Source organism: Schistocerca gregaria, chromosome 5 (genome assembly GCF_023897955.1).
Source record: "Schistocerca gregaria isolate iqSchGreg1 chromosome 5, iqSchGreg1.2, whole genome shotgun sequence".
Classification (NCBI taxonomy): domain Eukaryota; kingdom Metazoa; phylum Arthropoda; class Insecta; order Orthoptera; family Acrididae; genus Schistocerca; species Schistocerca gregaria.
The window spans coordinates 216,726,702-216,754,696 of record NC_064924.1 but is presented as its reverse complement, the minus strand read 5'-3'; the positions used below and the strand labels follow the sequence as shown (position 1 = coordinate 216,754,696).

Below are 27,995 nucleotides of genomic sequence, written 5' to 3'. Positions count from 1 at the left end.
CCGAATGGACTCCAGCAGCCAGCGCGAGATCACTTGGAGCAGCCAGCGCGAGATCACTTTGTATCGGCAAGAAGTGCTCCTGTTCGCTGGCAACCCGCCATGGTGCCTGGGTTGCTGGTATCTCCAGCGCGTGCAGAGCCGAATGGAGTCCAACAGGTAGCTGTATGAGCAATAGCTGAGGCTGGTGCAGAAGAATAATGTTTTACTAGCGTCGACGACGCTTCACAGGTTCCCTACAGCTATTGTGACTTCACACAGCGGTGTCTTTTTACTGCCCTTCTGTAAATTGGTGCTAGAAGTGCAGAGGATTAGGCATCAGGAGTGATCGAATTCAACGCCTCGAAGTCGGAGACAGTGCTCTGCACCTATGGTGTCACAGCGTAACCACAATGCAGTAAGTACAAAATACATTTTTCTCTTTCTTTGGTTGTGATATTGATGGGTATGCTATGTCCAAAGTATCTTTTGTGAAACCTACAGAACATGTAGATTTATCAGAATTCAGATGATACTGTATTTGGTACCGGTGGAATGTACTACTCGTACTTTACCGGATCATGGGGAACCATCCACTCATGTCATACCAGTAGCTTCTTCTACTTGTAGACGGTATGGTCACTCATCGCGTGAGTGCAGTTAATGTCGATGGGCTATGATCAGGCAAATGAAGTATCTGTGTCTACCCTACTTTGTATGTTGTATTTTCCTTAGCTGGTATGTGCTGCTCTGTTTGGAGCACTTATTTACAGTATAAATAAGATAGTGGTAAATTCCACAAAAATTCTAGCCAAAAGGTCAGCTACTACTAATGATAGTATAATCGCTCTGATGGAACAAGTGTCATAATTATTAGAGGAAGACACTCAACAGAAGTTATACTATGATGAAGTGATGGCTCAGTTAGAACCTTTGAAGGCTGAGTGAGAGCCACATTCGGGTTTGAATGAATTTAAGCCGCCAGTAGTAATGCCAAATATTTGGCAGATTCCTCAGTTGCTAATGTAACCACACCTTCTTCTGCAGAACAACAGAGGACGTAACGGTATTCATTAATAGCAACTGGTCAAATGAAACTACCTTCGTATGGACAATTTACGTCTTACGGGTGAAGCCAAGACACACGCGATGCAACACAAAACGCCGAGCAAGGAAAGTAAATTTGAACAATTAGCAGATTTGTGTCAGAGATGCCGTAGGCAGGATAGCGCTGGATCTTTTTAGAGAGAAACTGTATGGGTTGATACATAAGGCAAATCAGACTGTGGAGATTTTTTTCTCCACAGAATCCGGAATGTAAATACTCAGACATATGAACTGACACGGGATCCAGAAATAGACCGTGTCGTACTAAGGGAGGCGGGAAACAAAGCCCTCCATGTGTTTTTGCGACGAAGTCCTGAGACGTTTCAGCGAAGAGTACGAATGGAAAATTTGCGGATTTGGCTATAGCACTAAGTGTTGCTACAGATTTGCTTGAAATAAATGTTGCTACGCGAGTACGTAATTATAAAGGTATTTTTTATTCCTAAAAGAATTGTTATTGTTGTGGGAAGAAAGGTATTTGAAGGCGCAATGCAGTAATCCGCAACGTTACAGATGTGAAAGTTTTGGCCACGAGGCTAACTAGTATGGAAATATAAAGCAGGATAACGGAATTAAACAAAGTAAAACGTTAGACATAAATGGCAATGTGTCGTCCATCGGAAAACACGCCCAGGGAGTCAGAATACTTCGGACACTAATGCAGAGACGGATTGCTGTTTGATGGGCGTTGTAAGTGGTAAACAATGTAAAATTTTAGTTGATAACGGCGCACGTGTATATGCGGTTGGTCTAGAACTTGTGCTTAGGAGAAGACTAGGGACTCCAAGGTATAAATTAAATTGAGTGGAAATTAATGATTTGGTGTCGTTGGGTACAACACAGATCAGTTTTAGATTTGGAACTATAGACTTTCGTAAGCCTATGGAATTGTTGCCAACTGTAGAACAAAGATGTTCCACAATTATCGGACCTGACTTTCCGGATACGCATCATGCAAAAATTAATCTTGTACGACGCACAGTTGAACTTGGGGGGGGGGGGGGAACTTGATTCCGGTGAGTGCGGCATCTATAAATATTTCAATGTTTCACGGTTCACTGATTGCTAAGATGTCACCACCAGCTGAACTGCATACGCGTACATTAACGATAATTACGCATAAAAAAGTACGATGCTGGTGCAGGGAAGTTGGTTTGGGTATCTGCAGAATACGATGTTACGAGTGGTTGAGCCACTGCACGAAGCATTAGAAGAAATGAATTGTTTTATATGAAGAAGGGTTGCAAGCATAACCAATGTTAATGGGAAACTGATGATCGGGATAAGCTTTTGTAGCTTGGGGCAGATGAAGTGAATCTCACGGAGGGGTTAGTAATAGCAAGTTTAGAGATACTTGAGGATGAGGATATGTTAGGAGAACGAGATGATCGAAGCATCAAACAAACCATCAACATATCTGCACTACGTGCCAAGGTTTGTCACTTGAAAGACAGTGAACGCGAAGCCATGGAAGCTTTATTGTTCGGATATTCAGATTTATTCAGTTCAGATGGTCCGCTACCAGCAACTCCTATCACACAGCACCGCATACCAACAGGCGATAATCCACCAGTCTATAGGAAATCATACGGAATAGCGAAACACCTACTGCCATTAGTAGACGAATTTATAGATCAACAATTACATGTCACTCCAGGAGCCAGCGCGAGATCCCGTTGTGCAGGGCAACGGCTGCTCATGTCCGCCAGCAATCCGCTGCGGCACCAGGGTCTTTTACGTCTTTTCCTGGGCGCGCAACCATTGAGTTGACTGCAATTCAACACACAGCTGAATGAGCTACAGCTGAGCTGGTGGTGGAGAAAGACGGTATATAAACATTGTGAATAAATGTTTGAACTCTAGTAATGTTTCACTAGCGTCGAAGACGCTTCAGAGGTTCCCAACAGCTATGTTGACTTTACGCAGAGGTGTCTACATTCGGCCTCTCTGTAGCCTTAAGAATATGTGACGTTTATTATCTGTAGTAATAAACAGTTATTTTGACCGGAAGTCGTTAGATACGAGCTCATGTGTGTGTGTACGTCACCACATGTTTACATGTGAGGTACATCCTATTATGGACACTTCTGGACAGATTATTTTCTTCTTTTTTAAGGAGTGAAGTTAAATGGTACCGTAGTTGTTATACTCGAAGGATATTTGTGTTACTCGGATTAGGAATAGACGCTGAGGTAACGTCTTAGGTATCCGTGCATCCAGCGATGTTTCACAAATGCAATACTGACCGTGGAACCAGCAGCCATCTCCCATCCGCCACCGTTGATGCTCTGATGTCCTGGATTGCCCAGGCTGCCCACCCATATAGTTTCTCCATATTTGTTTTGGAACTGAAACGTTCTTCCTTCACTCAAGGAAGCGACGGCCAACACTAACAGTGAATGTGCCACTGTGATCATCTGGAACATAAAGGAACCCAAATAAACAAGATGAAGACAGCTGAACGTATTGTCACAGATGAAACTCGTTTTAGAGATGCAGTGGTGATGATTGACACTAAGATAACGCTGTTGGCCCTGCATCATTCATAAAAATAAAAATGAAAAAAAGGTAAACTTGCGGCACTGGCTGACTATGTTATCACGATAAACGTGTACAGTACGACTATGTCATGCAGAGCGGGCGTGATTTCTAGATTTTGGTTCCCCACCGCTGGAAAGGAAGTCCGCTCGAAAGCGAAGCCAATTTTCAGTCCTTTTTGATATTTGCCGTTGTAGACGACTAAGGTGCCGTATATTAAGGCTCTATTAAATTGAATCTTCCAGTCCAGCTGCGAGATGTGCTATAAATGCTCCAACGTGAAGCATTTCCCATGAAAAGAAATGACGTGTATTCGATTATCGACACTTTACACAACTTCATTCGGTCAGGTAGGTTGGAATTAGGTTATCAAGCTACGTTTTACACTTCGATGTGAATATTCATTAGGTTCATGACTCGCCATATAATATCCGTTTACTGTCATTATCAGAAAACAATCGGTAAACTCGAGATTCAAACTGGAAGACTTATTTTGTTCAGGGAGTGAATTCATATGACAGATAACCAGGCAAGATCGTATTTCTGAGGCCTCTCCCACCGGAGGTTCGAGTACTCCCTCGTGCATGGGTGTGTGTGTTGCTCTTAGGATAAGTTAGTTTAAGTTAGGGTGTAAGACTAGGGACCTCAGCAGTTTGATCCCTTAGGGGTTCACACACATTTGAACATTTCGTACTTCTCATCGCTGAAGTTTTTCCTCGGGGATTGGTGGAAGGTATATTTTGAACTATCCAAACGGCCTTACCAACTAGTTTCTGTCTATGCTGTCGTAGCTCAAACTCGAGAACGTGGAATTGAGGACTGTGTGCAAGCAAAGATTCCAGAAAATCTAATAATCATGGATAGAAGTTTCAGTTGAACCGAGTGTTAGGATAAATAGTCAAATTATCTCCACTACAATATAGTCCGTCAGTATTTCCACTCTCCTTCTTCAGCAAATGGCAAAAATCTTCGAACTTCATGCAGGTCCTCCTACGAAAATTCATCAACGAAAAAAATACAAATTTCAATAAAGCACATTATTCCCGACTGTTATGACTAGAAAAATCCTATTTTACTACGTAAGAGGTTTGTTCCAAAAGTAATGTGTCCTCTATTTATTCATGGAAACTACAGGTGAGACATAAATCACAACAGCACAGCTAAATACAGCACTACTTCAGCCACAGGCTTTCATTTTTCCACATAGTCACCATTGTTCGTTATGCACTTTTTCCAACAATGAAACAGACCCTGCTCGCCGCGCTTGTAAAAATCGGAACCGGCTAAGTCTTTGAAAACAGCATCCGTCTTGAAAATGATCGCCACGTAGTCCATCTTTCGGGGGTACAAAGATGTGAAAGTCTGAAGGCGATAAAACGGAACTATATGGTGGGTGTGGGAAGACAGTAGAACTGAATTTTACACCGAGTTGCGTGGTCTCAAAACTGGTGTGAGGCCTGGTGTTATCACGTTGCAGATTAAAATTGGTCTTCTCTTTTGCGTCACCCTGGACATTCGGGCTTTCAGCTTAGTGTCGTCTTTTAGGGTGCTGAATTGACAGTTTCCCCAGGTTTCGGCATTCCATGGACAGTCTTTTGAATTCCGGATCGTAGTGGCGACACCACGTCTCATCTCCAGTGACGATGCTATTCTGAAAATTGTCAATTTCAGCTTCATATTGGTCGAGCAGGTCGCAACAGATTTCCATGCGATGAGTGTTTTGTTCTTCTGCAAGCATCAGCAGCACCCATCCCACACAAACTTTGCGATAACCAAGATCTTCCAACATTGTTTCCAACGCGTTAGAGCCGACCTTGAGCTTTACACAAAATTCTCTGGTCGTTATCCGCCGATCAAGACGCTCTTCATTGCGAGGGATGACAGCTGTGCTGAGTCGACCGGGCCGTGACTTGTCACGCACAACCCTTACACAACCTTGAAAATGCTGTACCCATCGCCTCACATTGCCCAGTCTATTGTATCGATGATCTCCATACACCTTTGGCAAGCGTTGATGGATTTCAATCGGCGCAGTTTCTTCAGCAGTGAGGAATTCAATCACACATCTCTGTTTCATAGGCACGTCCATATCAGACTCCATTTTGGAACACTTCTCTGCTGGCGTCAAATACTGCAGAACGACGGGACCACCCATAAATGAAAGTGGAAGGTTCAAGCATTAGCAGTACACCAACGACATCTGACGCGGACATCCAAAGACATGACCAAAAAATAGGAGGCATTACTTTCGGAGTGGCTCTCGTAATTTCGTTTCAACGTGACGGCCTTACGCCACCGTACTGGGAGGGCGTGGTACCTGTACTGGTCGACGACGGTGACAACGTTTTGCTGTGTCAGTAATCTCCCCATCATCCACGGACTGCTTCCCACGGATTGCATCCTTCATTGGACTAGGTGTATAGAAGTCGGAAGGTACGAGATCCGGGGCGCAGGGTGAATGAGGAGAACAGTTCAATGAAGTTTTATGAGCTTCTCTCGAGCGCGCAGACATGTGTGAGGAATTGCGTTGTCACGGAGAGGTTCGTTTGCGTTTTCGTGCCGATTAACACTCTGAAGTCCTTTTTCCAATTTCCTGAGGGTAAGAAAGTACATTTTATAGCTGATCGTTGCGCCATAATGGAGGACATCCAACAGAATAACAATTTCAGAGTCTCAGTCGCCCATCGCTCTGACTTCATCGGCTGAAGGTGCGGCTTTGAATATTTTCTTCGGATGAGAGTTGGTATACTACCACTCCATGGATTGCCGTTTTGTTTCCAGTTCGGTGATGCACCCAATTTTCAATGACTGTGACAAGAAAAATGTCACAATCAGCCTCGCAATGCGCAAGCAATTCCGCACAGATGGCTCTTCGTTGCTCTTTTTTGTTAGGCGGTGAGGATCCGAGGGCGCACACCTCTCTGCGTGGAACGCACGTCCGACAAAGACGCTACTTTGATGGGTATATATGTCGCCGCCACGAATCGGAACGTTAAAAAACTATAGAGGCTACAGTGGGAATATTCCACTACGTCACACAAGAAATTCCGCATTTCTTCATCCGAATTTGGCCAAGAAAAAAAGTGTTGCATTACTAACTGAACGCTCCTCGTATATTGACATATTAACATTCGGTTTTCGTGGTGATTATTGCATATTACAACAAACCATTTTCTTCGTAGAATAAATCTACAAAGAAAAAAAAACTCGCAGGTAGATTAGGAAAAAAAAGGGAAACCCATAGGTTGAAGTTACAGTGGGAATTAAAGAGGCCTTTGGAGAAAAGACAAGCAGCTGTAGGAATGTCAAGAGCTCAGATGGAAAATCAGTCCTATCCAAAGAAGGGAAAGCTGACAGGTGGAAGGAGTATATAGAGGGACTGAACGAGGGATATGAACATGCTATATGTATTGTAGAAATAGAAATGGACGTAGATGAAGATGAGATGGGAGACATGGTACTGCGAGAAGAATTTGGCAGAGCACTGAAAGACTCCGGAAGTAGACGACATTCCTTCAGAGCTGCTGACAGCTTGGGGAGAGCCAGACAAGACAAAATTATTCTATCTGGTGCGCAAGATGTATGAGACAGGCGAAATATCCTAAGACTTTAAGAAGAAAGTAGTAATTGCAATTCCAAAGAAAGCAGTTGCTGAGAGGTATGAAAATTACCGAAGTATCAGTTTAATAAGAAACGGTTGCAAAATATTAATATGAATCTTTACAAAAGAATGGAGAAATCTGCTAGAAGCCCATCTTGGGGAAGATCAGTTAGGATTTCAGAGAAATGTAGGAGCACACGAAGCGCTGCTGACGCTATGGCGTACTTTAGAGGATAGGTTAAGGAAAGGCACACCTATGTTTATAGCATTTGTAGACAAGGAGAAAGCTTTTGACAATGTCGACTGGAATACGTTGTTTGAAATTCTGAAGGTAGCAGGGTAAAATACAGGGAGCGAAAGGCTATTTACAGCTATTTACAACTTGTACAGAAACCATATGGTAGTTATAAGAGTCGACGGGTAGGAAAGGGAAGCAGTGTTTGAGAAGCGGCGGGCCAGGATTGTAGCCTATTCGCGATGTTATTCAATCTGCACACTGAGCAAGCTGCGCAGGAAACCAAAGAAAAATATGGGGTAGGAATCAAAGTACAGGGAAAGAAAATAAAACCCACAAGGTTTGCTGATGACATTGTAATTCTGTCAGAGACAGCAAAGGACTTGGAAGAACAGTTATATCTTTAAAGAACGATATAAGATGAATATAAACAGAAGGAAAACTGAGGTAATGAAATGTAGTGGAAATAAATCAGATGATGCTGAGGGAATTGGATTTGGAAATAAGATACTGAAAGGATTAGATGAGTTTTGGTATCTGAGCAGCAAAATTACTGATTATGGCCGAAGCAGGGAGCATATAAAATGAAGACTGGCAAAGGGAAGATAAGCATTAATGACGAAGAGAAAATTGTTAACATCGAGTATAGGTTTAAGTGTTAGGGAGAATTTTCTGAAAGTGTTTGTCTGGAGTGCAGCCATCTATGGAAGTGAAACGCGAACGATAAACAGTTTAGACAAGACGAGAATAGAAGCTTTTGAAATGTGGTACTACAGAGGAATACTGAAGATTAGATGGGTAGATCACGTAACTAATGAGGAAGTTCTGAACAGAATTGACGAGAAAAGAAATCTGTGACACATTCTGAGACGTCGAAGGAATATCACTTTTGCACCGGGGGGAAATCTGATGGATAAAAATCATAGAGTAAGAGGAAGTGACGAATATAGTAAGCAGGTCCAGAAGGATGTAGGTTGCAGTAGTTACTTGGAGATGAAGAGGGTTGCACAGTATAGAGTAATATGAAGAGCTTCATCAACCCAGTCTTCGGGCTATAGATCATAGGGTAAGGCGTCCAGCGCGTAATGTGCAGATGTGCCCCAAGACTCCGTCCTGCTTCCTACACTGTATTTCCTCTACACTGACTATATAGCCAAACTATCTCCACCAGTCCACCTCTTTCTTTATGCTTATCACACCACTTTCCTCGACCTCTACCCTACGCTTGAGGGGTATTGTATCACTCTGAAGAAAGTGATGTGTTATTCTTTCTGTCTCTCTAACCGACGAAGGATAGTCGTTACGTCACACACACGTTTTGTTAGTTTGATAAGTGCTTGTTTTAGGACCACATCTCGTGCGAGAAATGTTCTGTTCCTTTTGCTCTTTTCATGAGAACGAAAGTAGACCCAGCCTTTCTGCAAGGCAGAAGTGATGGCCACCTGGATTCTAGCGCGTACAGACACTTGTTGGTCGGGACAGTAACTCCATGAAAAATGCCGCCCTAAGTGGGAGATTCGCTGCGGTCACGGAACCTCGCCGTCCCATGAAAATGGTCACAACCCCCTTTGTCAGTGGAAACCCGGAGAGGACGCACAGAACGTAAATGACGAGTCTAATATGTGATGACAACGTTGTCAAAGTAGTATGTTGCAACATGGAAATTCTATAACGTAGGTGGAATACAAGCGCGATAAAGAAGCAGGTCATGAATTTATATTGTACTGACTGTTGTTTGAGATCTCCCCATGACATAGACTTAATATCTTTGAGAAAGGAGTCTGCTGCTTCAAGATATAGAAACATTGTTCAGTCAGACAGTTAGCACATAAGTAAAGACTGCCACAAAAAAAGGACTTTTATGGAGTTCACCTCCACATGACGCCTGAACAACGGCAGGCGCTTTACATTCGACATTACAGACATTCCAAGGATCCTACCGAATCCACCTCAATTAATTTTCTCGTTGCAACTAATGACTGTTCAAGATTAGCCCCTCCAAAGCCAGGCAGTATTTATGGGAGAAACTATCCACATCTTGCACCGCCATGACTTTTATTTACCATCCAGTCCTACCCAGTTAACTAATACCCTAACATAGAATGGACAAACCCTCGACCGCTAGCTAACATGGAAACTTTACCTGATAACTATCAAACTGAAGCCTCGCAATAGATTATTACTACTAACTGGCCGAACTTGGGACCCTCCACTCCTACAGAACCTAGATCGCACCTATCCTATGCTATGCAAAAGGTGCATGGATATGCGTCACAACCGTTGTATGAGTCCCTCCAAATCCTTAAACGTCATATACTCTGTTTGCTTTTCACATCCATTTAAGTTCCCTCACATGAATCGTTTATCATCTCATCAAATTTCCAAATCTGCAAATTCGACTCAAGTAATCCAATTCTCTCCCCTCCAGTTTCCAGTCCCAGTATGCTGCTACGCCTCTATCGATACTTCCCATCGACTCTACTCCTGCAGTCCGTCCACATCCTCTCCCAACGAAATTTCAAACGCCTCTCTGTCCCAGACTACGAAATCCACCCCAACATCTACCAATACTACTAACTGTAAAACCACCGCCAACTACTCCTCCCTTCCTGTCTCCTGACTCCACTCCTTCTCCCTCGATATTACCCATTAGTCCTCCAACCTTATGATGACGTCCTTCTGACCTGTTAAGCGTAAAGAATATTGTTTCATTTTGAGATCAGTGTTATATATCGCATTTTAAATGTTTCAAAGAATCAAATAAATGTCACTACACCTGACAACATAGCCCACAAATATACCTAATCATTTACATCGTACACATTTAGATGTCTTAGCATTTGACATAAATATAACTACTACAAGAAAACACTTCCCTTTTCACAATCTAATCAGTTGCATACTAAATTGCTCAAAATTTACACTTGGAATAGGAAGACAATAACAGCCTGCAAAATGTGTGTTAGTAGTGTAACTGTCAATCAGCAGCACTTTTCTTGAAGTAAATTACACACTTTATACATATCTTCACACACTGATAAGTTCTGCAATATGCAACTACTTATCACAACTTGTGCATGAATCTTTATTACACCAACAATTTTTTTAGCCTCCTCATGCTTATCGCCGCTTATGACTCACGCAGTTTTCACACAGTGGTGAGAAGCAAGTGGCTCAGTCCTTTAATAATGTTTAATATTTGCAGCCTATTGTTGTTTTTACTGTAGCCTTCAGTCCTAAGAGTGGTTTGATGCAGCTCTCGATGGTACTCCATCCTGTGTGAGCCTCATCATATCCAAGTAACTTCTGAAACCTACATCCTTCTGAATCTGCTTACGCTGTTCACCTTCTGGCCTCGCTCAATAATTTTTATCCCCCACACTTCCATCTAATACTAGACTGGTGATTCCTTGATGTCTCACAGTGTGTCCCATCAACCGATCCCTTCTTTTGGTCAAGTTGTGCCTGAAATTTCTTGTCTCCCCAGTCCTATTCAGCACTTCCTTATTACTTACGTGATCTACCCATCTAATCTTCAGTATTATTCTGTAGCACCACATTTCAAAAGCTTCTATTCTCGTCTTGTGTAAACTGTTTATCATCCATGAAAGGGTCCTGTAGTCCCCTTTCAGTATCATTTTGTTTGCTTTCTAATGATACAGAACTATCTGGCGTGCGTGAGTGAATGCATTTGGGTGTATTTCATTTTGATATACATTCGTTTATTCTGCCGCAGAGAATCAGCGGTAGTCGTACAGAATAGCCATCCCTTGCAGTTTTCAGGTAGGCAAAGAGTTTTTCTCCCCTTGTGTGAAAGTTACCGGTCTTAGGTTGATGTCCGAAGCCTCATCTCTGGGTTTTCCTGGCCACGGTGTCGCGTGGGAGACGTTGGAGTGAGTGAGATAGTCAGACTGCTTCCAGCTCGCCGAGGGTCTGGAGACAAAGTCTCTTCGAAGAAGGGTGAGTTGACTTAACCCCGTGGCGTGTTGTCTCATAGCAAGAGGGGAGCTTTTAGCTCTTCGTCTCGCGTTTCATCTTATAAAGATTAATTTTCTGGGTCGCAGCAAGGAATGCAAGGCTTTTGCAGACTTTCAGTTTGATTCCTAATGCAGACTTGACTTTGATCCGTACGAAGAACGTAGCACAAAGGTGTTGTGTATGTTGAAGCACCCTCGGTTCAGTGTGTATGTCTGTGTGCCTACAACTGCGTGTGTGTGCATTCAAATCTTTTCCGAATCTTGGTAATTTTTGATTCTTTGTGAATTTTCTTTGTCTCATTACTATATGTCCAGTGGAAACCATCCACACGGGTTAATATTAGAGTTTGTTGGTCCTCTGCCATTATCATTTGTCTATTCAAACGTGCCCTCTGTAAAATGTTAATTGTTCGGGACTGCGTTGTTTGATGTTACTAAAATTTGGCAACGGTACGTAGAAATTGTGTCTCCGCGAACCATGTGGGCACATGCGTCTGTTATGAAACGTATAGCGTTTCACAAGCAATTGTACTTAGTTACTAGGCAACAGCAGTTCTATAGATGCGTTACATCAATGTTTTAAGGAATAAGTAATTTCACCTCGAATCTTATCCAGTGTACCGATGTTACGTCTCTGTTACCTTCGCCATTTACCTTGCACTTTTCACTGTTAGCCCGTCCATAGCGTTTCCATGACCACAGGTCCAATAACTAGTTGTTGTTGTTGTGGTCTTCAGTCCTGAGACTGGTTTGATGCACCTCTCCATGCTACTCTATCCTGTGCAAGCTTCTTCATCTCCCAGTACCTACTGCAGCCTACATCCTTCTGAATCTGCTTAGTGTATTCATCTCTTGGTCTCCCTCTACGATTTTTACCCTCCACGCTGCCCTCCAATACTAAACTGGTGATCCCTCGATGTCTCAGAATATGTCCCACCAATCGATCCCTTCTTCTAGTCAAGTTGTGCCAAAAGCTCCTACTCTCCCCCATTCTGTTCAATACCGCCTCATTGGTTATGTGATCTACCCATCTAATCTTCAGCATTCTTCTGTAGCACCACATTTCGAAAGCTTCTATTCTCATCTTGTCTAAACTATTTATCGTCCATATTTCACTTCCATACATGGCTACACTCCATACAAATACTTTCAGAAACGACTTCCCGACATTTAAATCTATACTCGATGTTAACAAATTTTTCTTCTTCAGAAACGCTTTCCTTGCCATTGCCAGTCTACATTTTATATCCTCTCTACTTCGACCATCATCAGTTATTTTGCCCCCCAAATACCAGAACTCCTTTACTACTTTAAGTGTCTCATTTCCTAATGTAATCCTCTCGGCATTACGCGACTTAATTCGACTACATTCCATTATCCTCGTTTTGCTTTTGTTGATGTTCATCTTATACCCTCCTTTCAAGACACTAGCCATTCCGTTCAACTGCTCTTCCAAGTCCTTTGCTGTCTCTGACAGAATTGCGATGTCATCGGCGAACCTCAACATTTTTATTTTTTTCTCCATGGATTTTAATACCTACTCCGAACTTTTCTTTTGTTTCCTTTATTGCTTGCGCAATATTCAGATTGAATAACATCGGGATAGTCTACAACCATGTCTCACTCCCTTCCCAACCACTGCTTCCCTTTCATACCCCTCGACTCTTATAACTGCCATCTGATTTCTGTACAATTTGTAAATAGCCTTTCGCTCCCTGTATTGTACCCCTGCCACCTTCAGAATTTGGAAGAGAGTATTCCAATCAACATTGTCAAAAGCTTTCTATAAGTCTACAAATGCTAGAAACGTAGATTTGCCCTTCCTTAATCTGGTTTCTAAGATAAGACGTAGGGTCAGTATTGCCTCACATGTTCCAACATTTCTATGGAATCCTAACTGATCTTCCCCGAGGTTGGCTTCTACTAGTTTTTCCATTCGTCTGTGAAGAATTCGCGTTAGTATTTTGCAGCTGTGACTTATTAAACTGATAGTTCGGTAATTTTCACATCTGTCAACGCCTGCTTTCTTTGGGATTGGAATTATTATATTCTTCTTGAAGTCTGAGGGTATTTCGCCTGTCTCATACATCTTGATCACCAGATGGTAGAGTTTTGTCAGGACTGGGTCTCCCAAGGCTGTCAGTAGTTCTAATGGAATGTTGTCTGCTCCCGGGGCCTTGTTTCGACTCAGGTCTTTCAGTGCTCTGTCAAACTCTTCACGCAGTATCATATCTCCCATTTCATCTTCATCTACATCCTCTTCCATTTCCATAATATTGTCCTCAAGTACATCGCCCTTGTATAGACCCTCTATATACTCCTTCCACCTATCTGCTTTCCTTTCTTTTCTTGGAGTTGGGTTTCCATCAAAGCTCTTGATATTCATGCAAGTGGTTCTCCTTTCTCCAAAGGTCTCCTTAATTTTCCTGTAGGCAGTATCTATCTTACCCCTAGTGAGATAAGCCTCTACATCCTTACATTTGTCCTCTATCCAATCCCTACTTAGCCATTTTGCACTTCCTGTCGATATCATTTTTGAGACGTTTGTATTCCTTTTTGCCTGCTTCATTTACTGCATTTTTATATTCTCTCCTTTCATCAATTAAATTCAATATTTCTTCTGCTACCCAAGGGTTTCTACTAGCTTTCGTCTTTTTTACCTATTTGATCCTCTGCTGCCTTCACTATTTCATCCCGCAAAGCTACCCATTCTTCTTCTAGTGTATTTCTTTCCCCCATTCCTGTCAATTGTTCCTTATGCTCTCCCTGAAACTCTGTACAACCTCTGGTTTAATCAGTTTATCCAGATGCCATCTCGTTAAATTCCCACCTTTTTGCAGTTTCTTCAGTTTTAATCTATAGTTCATAACCAATAGATTGTTGTCAGAGTCCACATCTGCCCCTGGAAATGTCTTACAATTTAAAACCTGTCTTACCATTATATAATCTATCTGATACCTTTTAGTATCTCCAGGGTTCTTCCGCGTATACAACCTTCTTTCATGATTCTTGAACCAAGTGTTAGCTATGATGAAGTTATGCTCTGCGCAAAATTCACCTGGCGGATTCCTCTTTCATTTATTTGCTCGAATCCGTATTCACCTACTACGTTTCCTTCTCTCCCTTTTCCTAATCTCGAATTCCAGTCACCCATGACTATTAAATTTTCGTCTCCCTTCACTACCTGAATAGTTTCTTGTATCTTGCCATACAATTCATCAATTTCTTTGTCATCTGCAGAGCTAGTTGGCATACAAACTTGTACTACTGTAGTAGATGTGGGCTTCGTGTCTATCTTGGCCACAATAATGCGTTCACAATGCTGTTTGTAGTAGCTTACCCGTACACCTATTTTTTTTATTTATTATTAAACCCACTCCTGCATAACCCCTAATTGATTTTGTCCTGCATTGCCCCTAATTGATTTTGTATTTATAACCATGTATTCACCTGACCAGAAGGCTTGTTGCTCCTGCCACCGAACTTCACTAATTCCCACTATATCTAACTTTAACCTATCCATTTCCCTTTTTAAATTTTCTAACCTACCTGCCCGATTAAGGGATCTGACATTCCACGCTCCGATCCGTAGAACGCCAGTTTTCTTTCTCCTGACAACAACGTCCTCTTTAGTAGTCCCCTCCCGGAGATCCGAATGGGGGACTATTTTACCTCCGGAATATTTTAGCCAAGAGGACGCCATCATCATTTAATCATACAGTAAAGCTGCATACCCTCGGGAAAAAATTACGGCTGTAGTTTCCCCTTGCTTTCAGCCGTTCGCAGTACCAGAACAGCAAGGCCGTTTTGGTTAGTATTACAAGGCCAGATCAGTCAATCATCCTAACTGTTGCCCCTGCAACTACTGAAAAGGCTGCTGCCCCTCTTCAGGAACCACACGTTTGTCTGGCCTCTCAACAGATATACCGAGCGAGGTGGCGCAGTGGTTAGCACACTGCTCGCATTCGGGAGGACGACGGTTCAATCCCGTGTCCGGCCATCCTGATTTAGGTTTTCCGTGATTTCCCTAAATCGTTTCAGGCAAATGCTGGGATGGTTCCTTTGAAAGGGCACTGCCGATTTCCTTCCCAATCCTTCCCTAACCCGAGCTTGCACTCCGTCTCTAATGACCTCGTTGTCGACGGGACGTTAAACACTAACCACCACCACACTCAACAGATACCCCTCCATTGTGGTTGCACCTACGGTACGGCTATCTGTATCGTTGACGCACACAAGCCTCCCCACCAACGGCAAAGTCCATGGTTCATAGGGGGGGGGGGGGCAAATATTAGTATACCTTTTTATTTAAAACAAATGCTTTGAAATATATCTGTTTTCAAGAATGTTGCTGCAAGCTACCCTTATGCACAGTGTTCACGCACTCTTTACTTTATTCAATATTTGATTCACGTGAACAATGCTTGGATCCTATTAATAAATACATCCCATTCTTTATCAGTGAGTTTACAATGAATGTTCTTTTGTGAGTTTTCCTTATGAATAAACTACGTAATTTTCCGACTCAGCGCAACCTCTTATTTGTCGTGTGGCTAGAGTTGGTGGCGATCCAATCTTTTACGTTGATTTCAATGACAGATAGCATTTACTTATTCAAAGTACTCGTAGCTGTTTTACCCGTCAGGATACATTTAAAGTGCGCTTCATGCTTCTTACACATAGCGACCGTTAACTCACGCTACTTACATTCATGTTTCACTTCCGTAGATGGCTGCACTCCAGACAAATACGTTCAGAAAAGATTTCCGAACACTTAAGTCTATACTCGATGTTAAAAAATTTCTTTTCTTCAGAAACGTTTTCCTTACCACTACCAGTCGATATTTTATATGCTCCCGGCCATAATCAGTAATTTTGCTGTCCAAATAGCAAAACTCATCTACTTCTTTAAGTCTCATATTTCCTAATCTAATTCCCTGAGCATCACCTCATTTGATTCCACTAAATTCCAAATGGTTCACATGGCTCTGAGCATTATGGGACTTAACATCTGAGGTCATCAGTCCCCTAGAACTCAGAACTACTTAAACCTAACTAACCTAAGTACATCACACACATCAATGCTCAGGGCAGGATTCGAACCTGCGACCGTAGCGGTCGCGTGGTTCCAGACTGAAGCCCCTAGAACCGCTCGGCCACTTCGGCCGGCTCACTACATTGCATTAACTCAGTTTTCCTTCCGTTTATGTTCATCTTATATCGTCGTTTCAAGACAATCTCCATTTCGTTTAACTGCTTTCCAAGTCCTTTGTTGTCTCTGACAGAATTACAATGTCATCAGCGAACCTTAAACGTTTTATTTCCTCACTGGACTTTGATTCCTACTCCAAATTTTTCTTTGGCGTCCTGTGCTGCTTACTCAGTGTACAAACTGAATAACATCGCTAATAGGCTACAGTCCTGGCTCGCCCCCTTCTCAACCACTGCTTCCCCTTCATGCCCATCGACTCTTATAACTGTCATCTGGTTTCTGTACAAGTCATTAATAGATCTAAATAGCCTTTCGCTCCCTGTATTTTACCCTGATACCTTCAGAAATTCAAAGTGAGTTTTCCAGTCAACATTTTCAAAAGCTTTCTCTTTGTCTACAAATGCTAGAAACGTAGGTTTTTCCTTCCTTAACCTATCCTCTAAAGTACCTCGTAGCTGCTTGTCTTTTCTCCAAAGGCCTTTTTAATTTACCTTCAGGCTTTACCTCTCTTTCCCCTGGTGAAATATGCTTCTAAATCCTTACATTTGTCCTCTAGCATTTCTGCTTATCCGTTTCACAGCTGCAATCGGCGCTGACTTCGGTCGTGCAGCTTGAGGCTGTTGCCAATGGGCACCACTGTTGGGGAGCCGGACTCGGGTATCACGGGGATGTCAACCTCGTCCCGTCTGTCCCCAGATCGGTCCGCCGCTGTGGTTGCCCCGGTTGCTGCCCGCAGTGGGGCTGAGCCCTCGCCTGTGGTTGATTGGGAGGTCGTTCCAAGGCGTGGCAGGCAGCGAAAGGCGTCCCCGGAGGCTGATCAGAAAGCCTCCCCGGTGCGTCTGACAAACCGGTTTCAGGCACTATCTCTGGCTGAGCCAGATGCAGCCGCCTGCCCTGTTTCAGAGGATCATTCTCAGCCTTCAAGGTCCGGGCAAGCGCAGAGGGTGGGCTTACTGGTAGTTGGGAGCTCCAATGTTAGGCGCGTAATGGGGCCCCTTAGGGATACGGCGGCTAAGGAGGGGAAGAAATCCAGTGTGCACTCCGTGTGCATTCCGGGAGGAGTCATTCCTGATGTGGAAAGGGTCCTTCCGGATGCCATGAAGAGCACAGGGTGCAACCAGCTGCAGGTGGTGGCACATCTCGGCACTAATGACGTGTGTCGCTTTGGATCTGAGGAAATTCTCTCTGGATTCCAGCGGCTATCTGATTTGGTGAAGGCTGCCGGTCTTGCTTACGAGATGAAGGCAGAGCTCACCATCTGCAGCATCGTTGACAGAACCGACTGCGGACCTTTGGTGCAGAGCCGGGTGGACGGTCTGAATCAGAGGCTGAGACGGTTTTGCGACCGTATTGGCTGCAGATTCCTAGACTTGCGCCATAGGGTGGTGGGGTTTCGGGTTCCGCTGAATAGGTCAGGAGTTCACTACACTCAGCTGGCGGCTACACGGGTAGCGGAGGCTGTGTGGCGTGGACTGGGCGGTTTTTTAGGTTAGAAGGCCTCGGGAAAGTGCGGGATGGGCTGCAATGTCAAAGGGTGCTCGGCAATTACAGGACGTGCTTGGATCAAGGAACAGTCGGAATTTTAGTTGTAAATTGTTGTAGTTGCGCTGGAAAAGTCCCTGAGCTTCAAGCGCTAATAGAAAGCACAGAAGCTGATATCGTTATAGGTACAGAAAGCTGGCTAAAGCCTGAAATAAGTTCTGCAGAAATTTTTACGAAGTCTCAGACGGTGTTCAGGAAAGATAGATTAGGCAGAATTGGTGGTGGAGTGTTTGTGTCTGTCAGTAGTGGTTTATCTTGTAGTGAAGTCGAAGTAGATACTCCGTGCGAATTGGTGTGGGTGGAGGTTATACTTAACAGCCGAATTAAGTTAATAATTGGCTCCTTCTACCGACCCCCAGACTCCGATGATACAGTTGCGGAACAGTTCAGAGAAAGTTTGAGTCTCGTAACAAATAAATACCCCACTCATACGGTTATAGTTGGTGGGGACTTCAACCTACCCTCGGTATGTTGGCACAAATACTTGTTCAAAACCGGTGGTAGGCAGAAAATATCTTCCGAGATTGTCCTAAATGCTTTCTCCGAAAATTATTTCGAGCAGTTAGTCCACGAACCCACGCGAATTGTAAATGGTTGCGAAAACACACTTGACCTCTTGGCCACAAACAATCCAGAGCTGATAGAGAGCATCATGACTGATACAGGGATTAGTGATCACAAGGTCATTGTAGCTAGGCTCAATACCATTTCTTCCAAATCCATCAGAAACAAACGCAAAATAATTTTATTTAAAAAAGCGGATAAAGTGTCACTAGAAGCCTTCCTAAAAGACAATTTCCATTCCTTCCGAACTGACTATGCGAATGTAGACGAGATGTGGCTCAAATTCAAAGATATAGTAGCAACAGCAATTGAGATATTCATACCTCATAAATTGGTAAGAGATGGAACGGATCCCCCGTGGTACACAAAAAAGGTCCGAACGCTGTTGCAGAGGCAACGGAAAAAGCATGCGAAGTTCAGAAGAACGCGAAATCCTGAAGATGGGCTAAAATTTACAGACGCGCGAAATTTTGCACGTACTTCGATGCGAGATGCCTTTAATAGGTTCCACAACGAAACATTGTCTCGAAATTTGGTAGAAAATCCGAAGAAATTCTGGTCGTATGTAAAGTACACAAGCGGCAAGACGCAGTCAATACCTTCGCTGCGCAGTGCCGATGGCACTGTTATCGACGACTGTGCCGCTAAAGCGGAGTTATTGAACGCAGTTTTCCGAAATTCCTTCACCAGGGAAGACGAATGGAATATTCCAGAATTTGAAACACGAACATCTGCTAGCATGAGTTTCTTAGAAGTAGATACCTTAGGGGTTGCGAAGCAACTCAAATCGCTTGATACGGGCAAGTCTTCAGGTCCAGATTGTATACCGATTAGGTTCCTTTCAGATTACGCTGATACTATAGCTCCCTACTTAACACTCATATACAACCGCTCGCTCACCGATAGATCTGTACCTACAGATTGGAAAATTGCGCAGGTCGCACCAGTGTTCAAGAAGGGTAGTAGGAGTAATCCATTTAACTACAGACCTATATCATTGACGTCGGTTTGCAGTAGGGTTTTGGAGCATATACTGTATTCAAACATTATGAATCACCTCGAAGGGAACGATCTATTGACACGTAATCAGCATGGCTTCAGAAAACATCGCTCTTGTGCAACGCAGCTAGCTCTATATTCGCACGAAGTAATGGCCGCTATCGACAGGGGATCTCAAGTTGATTCCGTATTTCTAGATTTCCGGAAAGCTTTTGACACCGTTCCTCACAAGAGACTTCTAATCAAGCTGCGGAGCTATGGGGTATCGTCTCAGTTGTGCGACTGGATTCGTGATTTCCTGTCAGGAAGGTCGCAGTTCGTAGTAATAGACGTCAAATCATCGAGTAAAACTGAAGTGATATCAGGTGTTCCCCAGGGAAGCGTCCTGGGAACTCTACTGTTCCTGATCTATATAAATGACCTGGGTGACAATCTGAGCAGTTCTCTTAGACTGTTCGCAGATGATGCTGTAATTTACCGTCTAGTAAGGTCATCCGAAGACCAATATAGTTGCAAAGCGATTTAGAAAAGATTGCTGTATGGTGTGTCAGGTGGCAGTTGACGCTAAATAACGAAAAGTGTGAGATGATCCACATCAGTTCCAAAAGAAATCCGTTGGAATTCGATTACTCGATAAATAGTACAATTCTCAAGGCTGTCAATTCAACTAAGTGCCTGGGCGTTAAAATTACTAACAACTTCAGTTGGAAGGACCACATAGATAATATTGTCGGGAAGGCGAGCCAAAGGTTGCGTTTCATTGGCATGACACTTAGAAGATGCAACAAGTCCACTAAAGAGACAGCTTACACTACACTCGTTCGTCCTCTGTTAGAATATTGCTGCGCGGTGTGGGATCCTTACCAGGTGGGATTGACGGAGGACATCGAGAGGGTGCAAAGAAGGGCAGCTCGTTTTGTATTATCGCGTTATAGGGGAGAGAGTGTGGCAGATATGATACACGAGTTGGGATGGAAGTCATTACAGCATAGACGTTTTTCGTCGCGGCGAGACCTTTTTACGAAATTTCAGTCACCAACTTTCTCTTCCGAATGCGAAAATATTTTGTTGAGCCCAACCTACATAGGTAGGAATGATCATCAAAATAAAATAAGAGAAATCAGAGCTCGAACAGAAAGGTTTAGGTGTTCGTTTTTCCCGCTCGCTGTTCGGGAGTGGAATAGTAGAGAGATAGTATGATTGTGGTTCGATGAACCCTCTGCCAAGCACTTAAATGTGAATTGCAGAGTAGTCATGTAGATGTAGATGTAGATGTAGATGTTGTCAGTCTCATTTTTTAGATGTTTATATACCCTTTCACCTGCTTCATATGCTGCATTTTTTAGTTTTCTCCACTAATCATCTAATTCAATATCTCCTATGTTACACACGGTTTTCTGTTAGACCTGGCCTTGTTACCTATTTGATCCTCTGCTGTCTTCACTATTTCATCTCTTACAGCTACCCATTCGTTTTCTACTGCATTTCTTTCCTCTGTTATAGTCATCCATTGCCTAACGTTCCTTCTGAAACTTCCAGCAACCTCTTGTTCTTTCAACTTAACCAAATACCATATCTTTATTTTCCTACCATTTTGCAATTTCTTCAGCTTTAATCTACAGTTCATAACCAGTAAGTTATGGTCAGAGTCCATATCTGCCTCTGGAAATCTCTTATAATTTAAAATCTTTTTCCTAAATCACCGTGTTACACATTATATAATCAACCTGAGACCTACCGGTGTCTCCAGGTCTCTTCCACGGATACAAACTTCTTTCATGATTCAAACCAAGTGTCAACGATAATTAAAAACCGTTCTGTGCAATATTCTACCAGGTGTCTCCCTCTTTCATTCCTTTCTCCAGGTCCATATTGACCTACTATTTTTCATTCCTTTGTCGGTTATCACGTACCAGTCCCTCATCACAATTACGTTTTCGTCTACTTTAACTATTTCAATAATCTCTTTTACTTCATTATAGTTTCTTCAATCTCTTCATCATCTGCTGAGGTAGTTGGCATGTAATCTTGTACTACTGTGGTGCGCTCGGGCTTCGTGTCTATCTTGCCTACGATAATTCGTTCACTATGCTGTTCATAGAAGCTTACCCGCATTCCTGTTTTCTTATTCGTTATTAAATCCACCCGTGCATTACCTCTACTTGATTTTGATTTTGTATTTGTAACCCTCCATTCACCTGTCCAGAAGTCCTACTCCTCCTACCGAACTACATTAATGTCCACTACATCACTTCAACCTATCCATTTCCCTTTTTAAAGTTTCTGACCTACCTTCCCGATAAGGAAGGGATCAAACGATCCACGCTCCGATCCGTAGACCGGCAGCTTTGTTTTCTCCTAATGCTGACAGCCTCCTGTACACAGGAGGGTGTCTCCCGCCCGGAGATCCGAATGGGTGTCTGTATTGTCTCTGGAATATTTTACCCAAGAGGAGGCCATCATCTTTTAGCCAAACATAGAGCTGCATGCCCCCAAGAAAAATTACAGGTTGTCTTTCAGCAAGTTAATCAAAGACCACATGTTTTCCATGATGTCCCAAATTACCTCGATGCACAAGGTGTTCGACATTTGCCCACGCCAGCATGGTCTCTAGATCTTTCACCCACCGAAAGCGTGTGGTCATGGTATGCCGAGAGACTCCCAAGCCACCACTCACCAGCCGCTAGGATTGATAAACTGTGCTTTAGAGTGGATTGGCATGCCCACATCTGTCATACAAGACCAATTCGACTCGAAGCCAACCTGACTGAGAGCAACTGTTGGGGCCATAGGTGGCAGCCCTGTGTACTAAATTTTGCACTCTGTGAATGAGATGCGATCAAAAAGTAAAGAGGATTTTTTTAATTTCGCTGTCTTTATACTTATTCATCCGATTTTCAAAATGTTTTGACCATGATGGCACACATGTTCTTGATGTATCTTTGAATTTCAGTTGTTTTGAATATTTAGTTTATTGTAGACAGTCAAAAAGATTACATGTGTTTTCGAGTGATTGCCGAATTTTTGCCTTCGAAAAAGATGGATCAAAGGATTTCCACTAAATTTTGTTCTAAAAATGGAATAAAGAGCAGCACTGTATTCGAGATATTAACTGTGGCTTTTGGTGAATACGTTATGAGTAAGAGAAGAGTTTACACGTGGTATAAATTTTTGAAAGAGGGTCGAGGAGACGTGTGTGACGACGACCTTGCTGGACGCCGTGACACACCAATTAATGACGACGATACAGAAGAAGTAAAGAAAATGGTTCTGTAAAATCTCCGAATCATTATCAGAGAGGTTGCTGATGATGGCAGCATATCCTTTAGCTTATGCCAAGAATTTTTTTCGGGTGTTTTGGGCATGAAACGTGTAGCAGCAAAGTTTGTTCAGAAACTGTTGAATTTCGACCAAAAACGACGTAGCTCAGGAATTGTTAAGTGAAGCCGACAATGACCCAGAATTTCTAGAGAAGGTTATAGCAGTTGGTAAAACATGCATATACGGGTACGACGACGACATCAAGGCCCAAGCGTTCCAATGGAAACTGTCTGAAGATCCAAGACTGAAAAAATCGACAAGTTCGATTATACGAGAAGGTTCTTCTCACCGTTTCCTTCTATTACAATCGGACAGTGCGCCATGAGTCCCTGCCTTGTGGTTGTGCTATCAATAAGGAATACCACCTGAAAGGTGAAGCACTTCGAAGAAAACGACCAGAACTCTGGCAAAACCACTCGTGAAAATTGCGAAACGGTAATTCCCCCGCTCACTCCACAACTTCTGTTCGTGATTTTTTTAGCGGAAAACTAACCCGTTACGTTGCCTCTGCCACCGTATTCGCCGGAAATGGCCCCGTCCGACTTCTTTTTATTCCCGAAGCTGAAGAGGACTACGAAAGGACGTCGTTCTGCCGCCACTGATGAGATAAAAACAGAATCGCTGGAGGAGATGAACACCACAACGAAAAGTGACTTCCAGAAGCGCTTCCAAGATTGGAGAACGTGTATTGCATCTGAGGGGAATTAGTTTGAAGGGGACAATGCTCACGTTGATGAATAAATAAAGATTATTTAAGAAAAATAAAATTCCCGTTACTTGTTGATCACACCTCGTACATCAAAATTACCTAAAAATTTAATATGTCTTCTTCTTACTGTATTGCAGACGCACAATAGCTGAAATTTCATTATTTGGTATCCTTTCCGGTATTGCAGTTGTAATGGCCACCAGTTTAGATACATTTTTGTAATAACATTGTATACAGAATGAGATTTTCACTTTGCAGCGGAGTGTGCACTGATATGAAACTTCCTGGCAGATTAAAACTGTGTGCCCGACCGAGACTCGAACTCGGGACCTGTGCCTTTCGCAGGAGAGCTTCTGTAAAGTTTGGAAGGTAGGAGACGAGGTCCTGGCAGAAGTAAAGCTATGAGTACCGGGCGTGAGTCGTGCTTCGGTAGTTCAGATGGTAGAGCACTTGCCCGCGAAAGTCAAAGGTTCCGAGTTCGAGTCTCGGTCGGGCACACAGTTTTAATCTGCCAGGAAGTTTCAACATTGTATACCTCCACAAGGTTCTTCATGGACCTCAGTTGCTCGACAATTCGACTCCCAGGTTGAACGCAGGCACGACATTCTCGCACAAAGTTATATCGCACCTTTTCGAACGACCTCTCTGTTATTTGAACAATATCACAGGCAACGAGACTTCACCAGAAGATCCTCTTCCACAGGTTCTTTCACAATGTTTTGACGATTTAAAATTTGAATAACACACAAAGTAACAGAGACAAAGTTGGACTGTGACACATCGTACAACATTTATTCACGATTATTTATGAAATACTACATCGGACAAATGACGACCACGCCTACACTTTACTCGATCTGTTTCACCCGGTTTTTGAACACATCTTTCGTAACTGCAGGGGGAATTCTGGAAATTTCATCGTGAATTCGATCTTTTCACTCTTGCAAGCTTCTCGGAAGCTCGGAATGCACTCTGGCCGTCAAATATCCCCATAGGTAAAAGTCTGGCGCTGTTAACTCAGGCGAGCGAGGCGGCAGTTCGACACAAGCACTTTTGGAAATTATGCGATTACCAAACATTTCACTGAGAATTTTCACGACTTGTTGGATAGGTGGCATGTCACGCCTAAATGTTGGAACATTTTCGTAACGTTTTCTTAACGAACGTCCAGAGCTACTGCACAAACATTAGATGTTCCATGGAGAGGTGGCGGTTTTTCGAGGGCCGGTTGACTTTCGATTTAATGCACTGGCAGTTGTTCGGAAATTTCTCATTGAGTTCAGTACTGGGCCTCGGGCACGGAGTGGACTCCGCGGCTGAATATGGAAATGCTTACTTAAGACACGTTGCACGCGCACGACAAATTCACTGTAGCGAAAATAGCACTGCACCGCGAACACACGATATTGCTTCGACCAGTACGTCATGATTACTGACCTGTGTATGGGATGAAACTCGAGACTCTGTCCTGCTAAAAACGGCACCACAGCCGCTCTTTATTGTTTATAGCGTGCGCTGTTAAAACATGAAATTGTTAAAACATTGTGAAGCACCCTATATAGTGACAGGTGTAACATATTCAAGACTTCTACAAGGACTGCCCTAGAAGAAATTAATAACAGTCAGGTTAGGTAAATGAGTTGGCAACGGAAAAGGACCCGCACGTTCGTGGAACGGCGTCCACGAAAAAAAAAAAAAGGTTCAAATGGCTCTAAGCACTATGGGACTTAACATCTATGGTCATCAGTCTCCTAGAACTTAGAACTACTTTAACTTACCTAACCTAAGGACAACACACAACACCCAGCCATCACGAGGCAGAGAAGGCGTCCACGAGGAAGATATGTTAATTTGCTGTGGCTCCATTATGTCGGAAGCGCATGGATCACGCATGATATCTTCCAACAGCTTGAGGCGTACGTCTCTTAGAAACAGAATATACACTGGAGCAATTAAGCGAACAGCTAAGTCATACAAGCCTTTTAAGGGATCGTTGACTGTGCCTACCCGTAAGTTCACTCCACATTTGATATTAATGGTTTTCATAACTTCAGGATGGGGATCCATCGCCCGAAAAAGACTTGGAGCTATTGAGCTCTCCGTTATAAAAGAGGACAGTGGTTTTGACAGGGGAGAGGGCGGGAGGCGGAGAGGTGGGACAAGAAGAAAAACTGGTTTTCCTTCAATTTTGGGGTTCAATACCAGCCAATTACGGAGGAAATGTCTCCTAAGTATTGTGATGAGCAGACAGCAAGTAGAACTGTCGTATGCTTCGCGTTTTAAGGACGAGTGGGTCGAACACCGAAATATTAAGCACAAAAATAGGATTGTCACGCGCCTTGTAGATTTGTGGACAGTGCCTGCCTGTCTCGTGATGTAAGTTGATGCCATTTCTCGACGGTCGCGCTACGGAATCAGTCTAATGTATGGCTTGGGAGGCATCGAACACTAATACTCTTGATGTTTGCCTTATTGTACTGTATGTGCATACTTATCTAAGACGGGAGATGTCTTATTTGCACTTACCTTGTGCTTTTTACTTCTGTCTTAGGATCAGTCACAAGCGTCTCTTGGTTGAGACTTCAACACTTCCCTGACAGCGCTTCATTTTAAAAGAGCGCGACTTCCTTATCGCGAACCCATTCCCTTGACGGTCAAGGAGGACTTACACAGTGGTGAAAAGGCAATTGAGGACGCAGCTGTACTTTCCACAGACTATCAGCTCTGGCCTTGTAGAACTCTTATATCGCATTGTTCCTCGTAGTCGTTAAAATGACTTACGTTCTTCACTTCCCCACCTTACTTGGAAGTAATGTTTTACTGCTTCGAACTACAAATATTTCGAAGACCAATGTTTGTGCGATAACGTCGTATCAGTCAATTTGTTAAAATCGCACACGTTTTGTTGCTTCATGTAATTACGCCTTTGTGGTTAGTTGGGTAGCACACGCTAGCAGAGTGTTGCTGCATCCGCAGGAAGATCGTCCCGATTCTTTATGGTGGAAGGCATCACCCGTATTCGGGCATTGGGATGAAAAAGATGGTGACTTACAGGTCCTGGACTAAGCAGAAACTGCACTGATTCACCCTTTGTTCTTGGGGGAACAGGCACAAGGCATCGTTTATTTTTCCTTTAGTGTGATTTCATTCCCCTGCCCCATATCGGCAGTGGAGGGCTGGCAGCGGCACAATCCGCCTTTCTTCAATGGAGTGACACCTTTAATAAAAATATGAAAACGAGACATACAAAAGGCGATAAAAGGAGATATAAGAACATAGTAAGGGGAGACAGTGGGGGTTAAAATATACATGTACACAGAGACGTTCATGTGGGACAGTTAAAGAAGCCCACATCAAGTTAAAAAGCACAGTTGGCTATTTGCGTAGCAAGTAAAAAACACTGAAGACAAACACACAAGTTGGCCACACTATTAAAATGCACCAGAGTGACGACACTTAAAAACCACTGCACGGGATGCAGCACACACAATGAAGAGTAAAATCTGCCAGGTGGGATCGGCCAAGAGAGGGGAAATAGGGGACAAGTGGGGGTAGAGCAGGAGGGGGTTGGAGAGGGTGGGAGGGAAAGTAAGGGGGTTGGTGGGCGCACCAAGGGTCAGGGGATGGACAGGGTGGGAAATGGAGAGGGAAGGCAAGTCGTGAAGGAGCAGTGCAGAAGTGTGCACTGGAAAGGGAAGGGGTGGAGGAGGGAGGAAAAAACTGCACAGAAAAAGGGAAGAGGAGGGGAGAGAGAGCCCTGAGGAGGGGGAGGGCGATGGTGGGGTTAGAGTTGGTAGGTTAGGCAGATATCAGGGCATAGCTCATCGCCTGGGAGGGGTGGGCGCTGGAAGTTGCATTGGGAAAGGACGTGGTGGGTGTGGTATTGGAGAGGGGGTGGGACACCATGGTAAAGATGCGGCAACAGGCTGGGGGTAGAGAGGACAGAAGACACCAGGGGGTGGGGGGGGGGGATCGAGTCTGCAGATGATGTACAGGGTGTGGATGTGTTCAAGGAAAAGGAGAAGATGTGGGAAGGCGTTGATGTAGAGGATTCGTGTGGGGGGACCGGAGGCAGATACAGAAGGTGAGGCGGAGTGCATGGCATTCAAGTGTTTGGAGGGCTTTATAGAATCTAGGCAGGGTGGAAATCTAGGCGACACTGGCATAACAAAGGATGGGAGGGATCAAGGATTTGTAAGTGTGAAGGATGGTGG

General features: G+C 43.5%; 1 protein-coding gene across 1 annotated transcript in view; it reads right to left on the bottom strand.

Annotated features, from left to right (window-relative positions):
* Positions 1 to 26,405, bottom strand: part of LOC126272692 (uncharacterized) — a 44,277-nt gene extending 17,872 nt beyond the window's left edge. The window contains exons 1-2 of the mRNA XM_049975719.1: positions 26,308 to 26,405; positions 3,330 to 3,500 (exon numbers count right to left, since the gene is read on the bottom strand). Coding sequence (XP_049831676.1) covers positions 3,330 to 3,500 — 171 coding nt within the window. The 5' untranslated portion in view covers positions 26,308 to 26,405. The remainder of the gene's footprint in view (positions 1 to 3,329; positions 3,501 to 26,307) is intronic.
* Between the last annotated feature and the right edge of the window lie 1,590 nt (positions 26,406 to 27,995).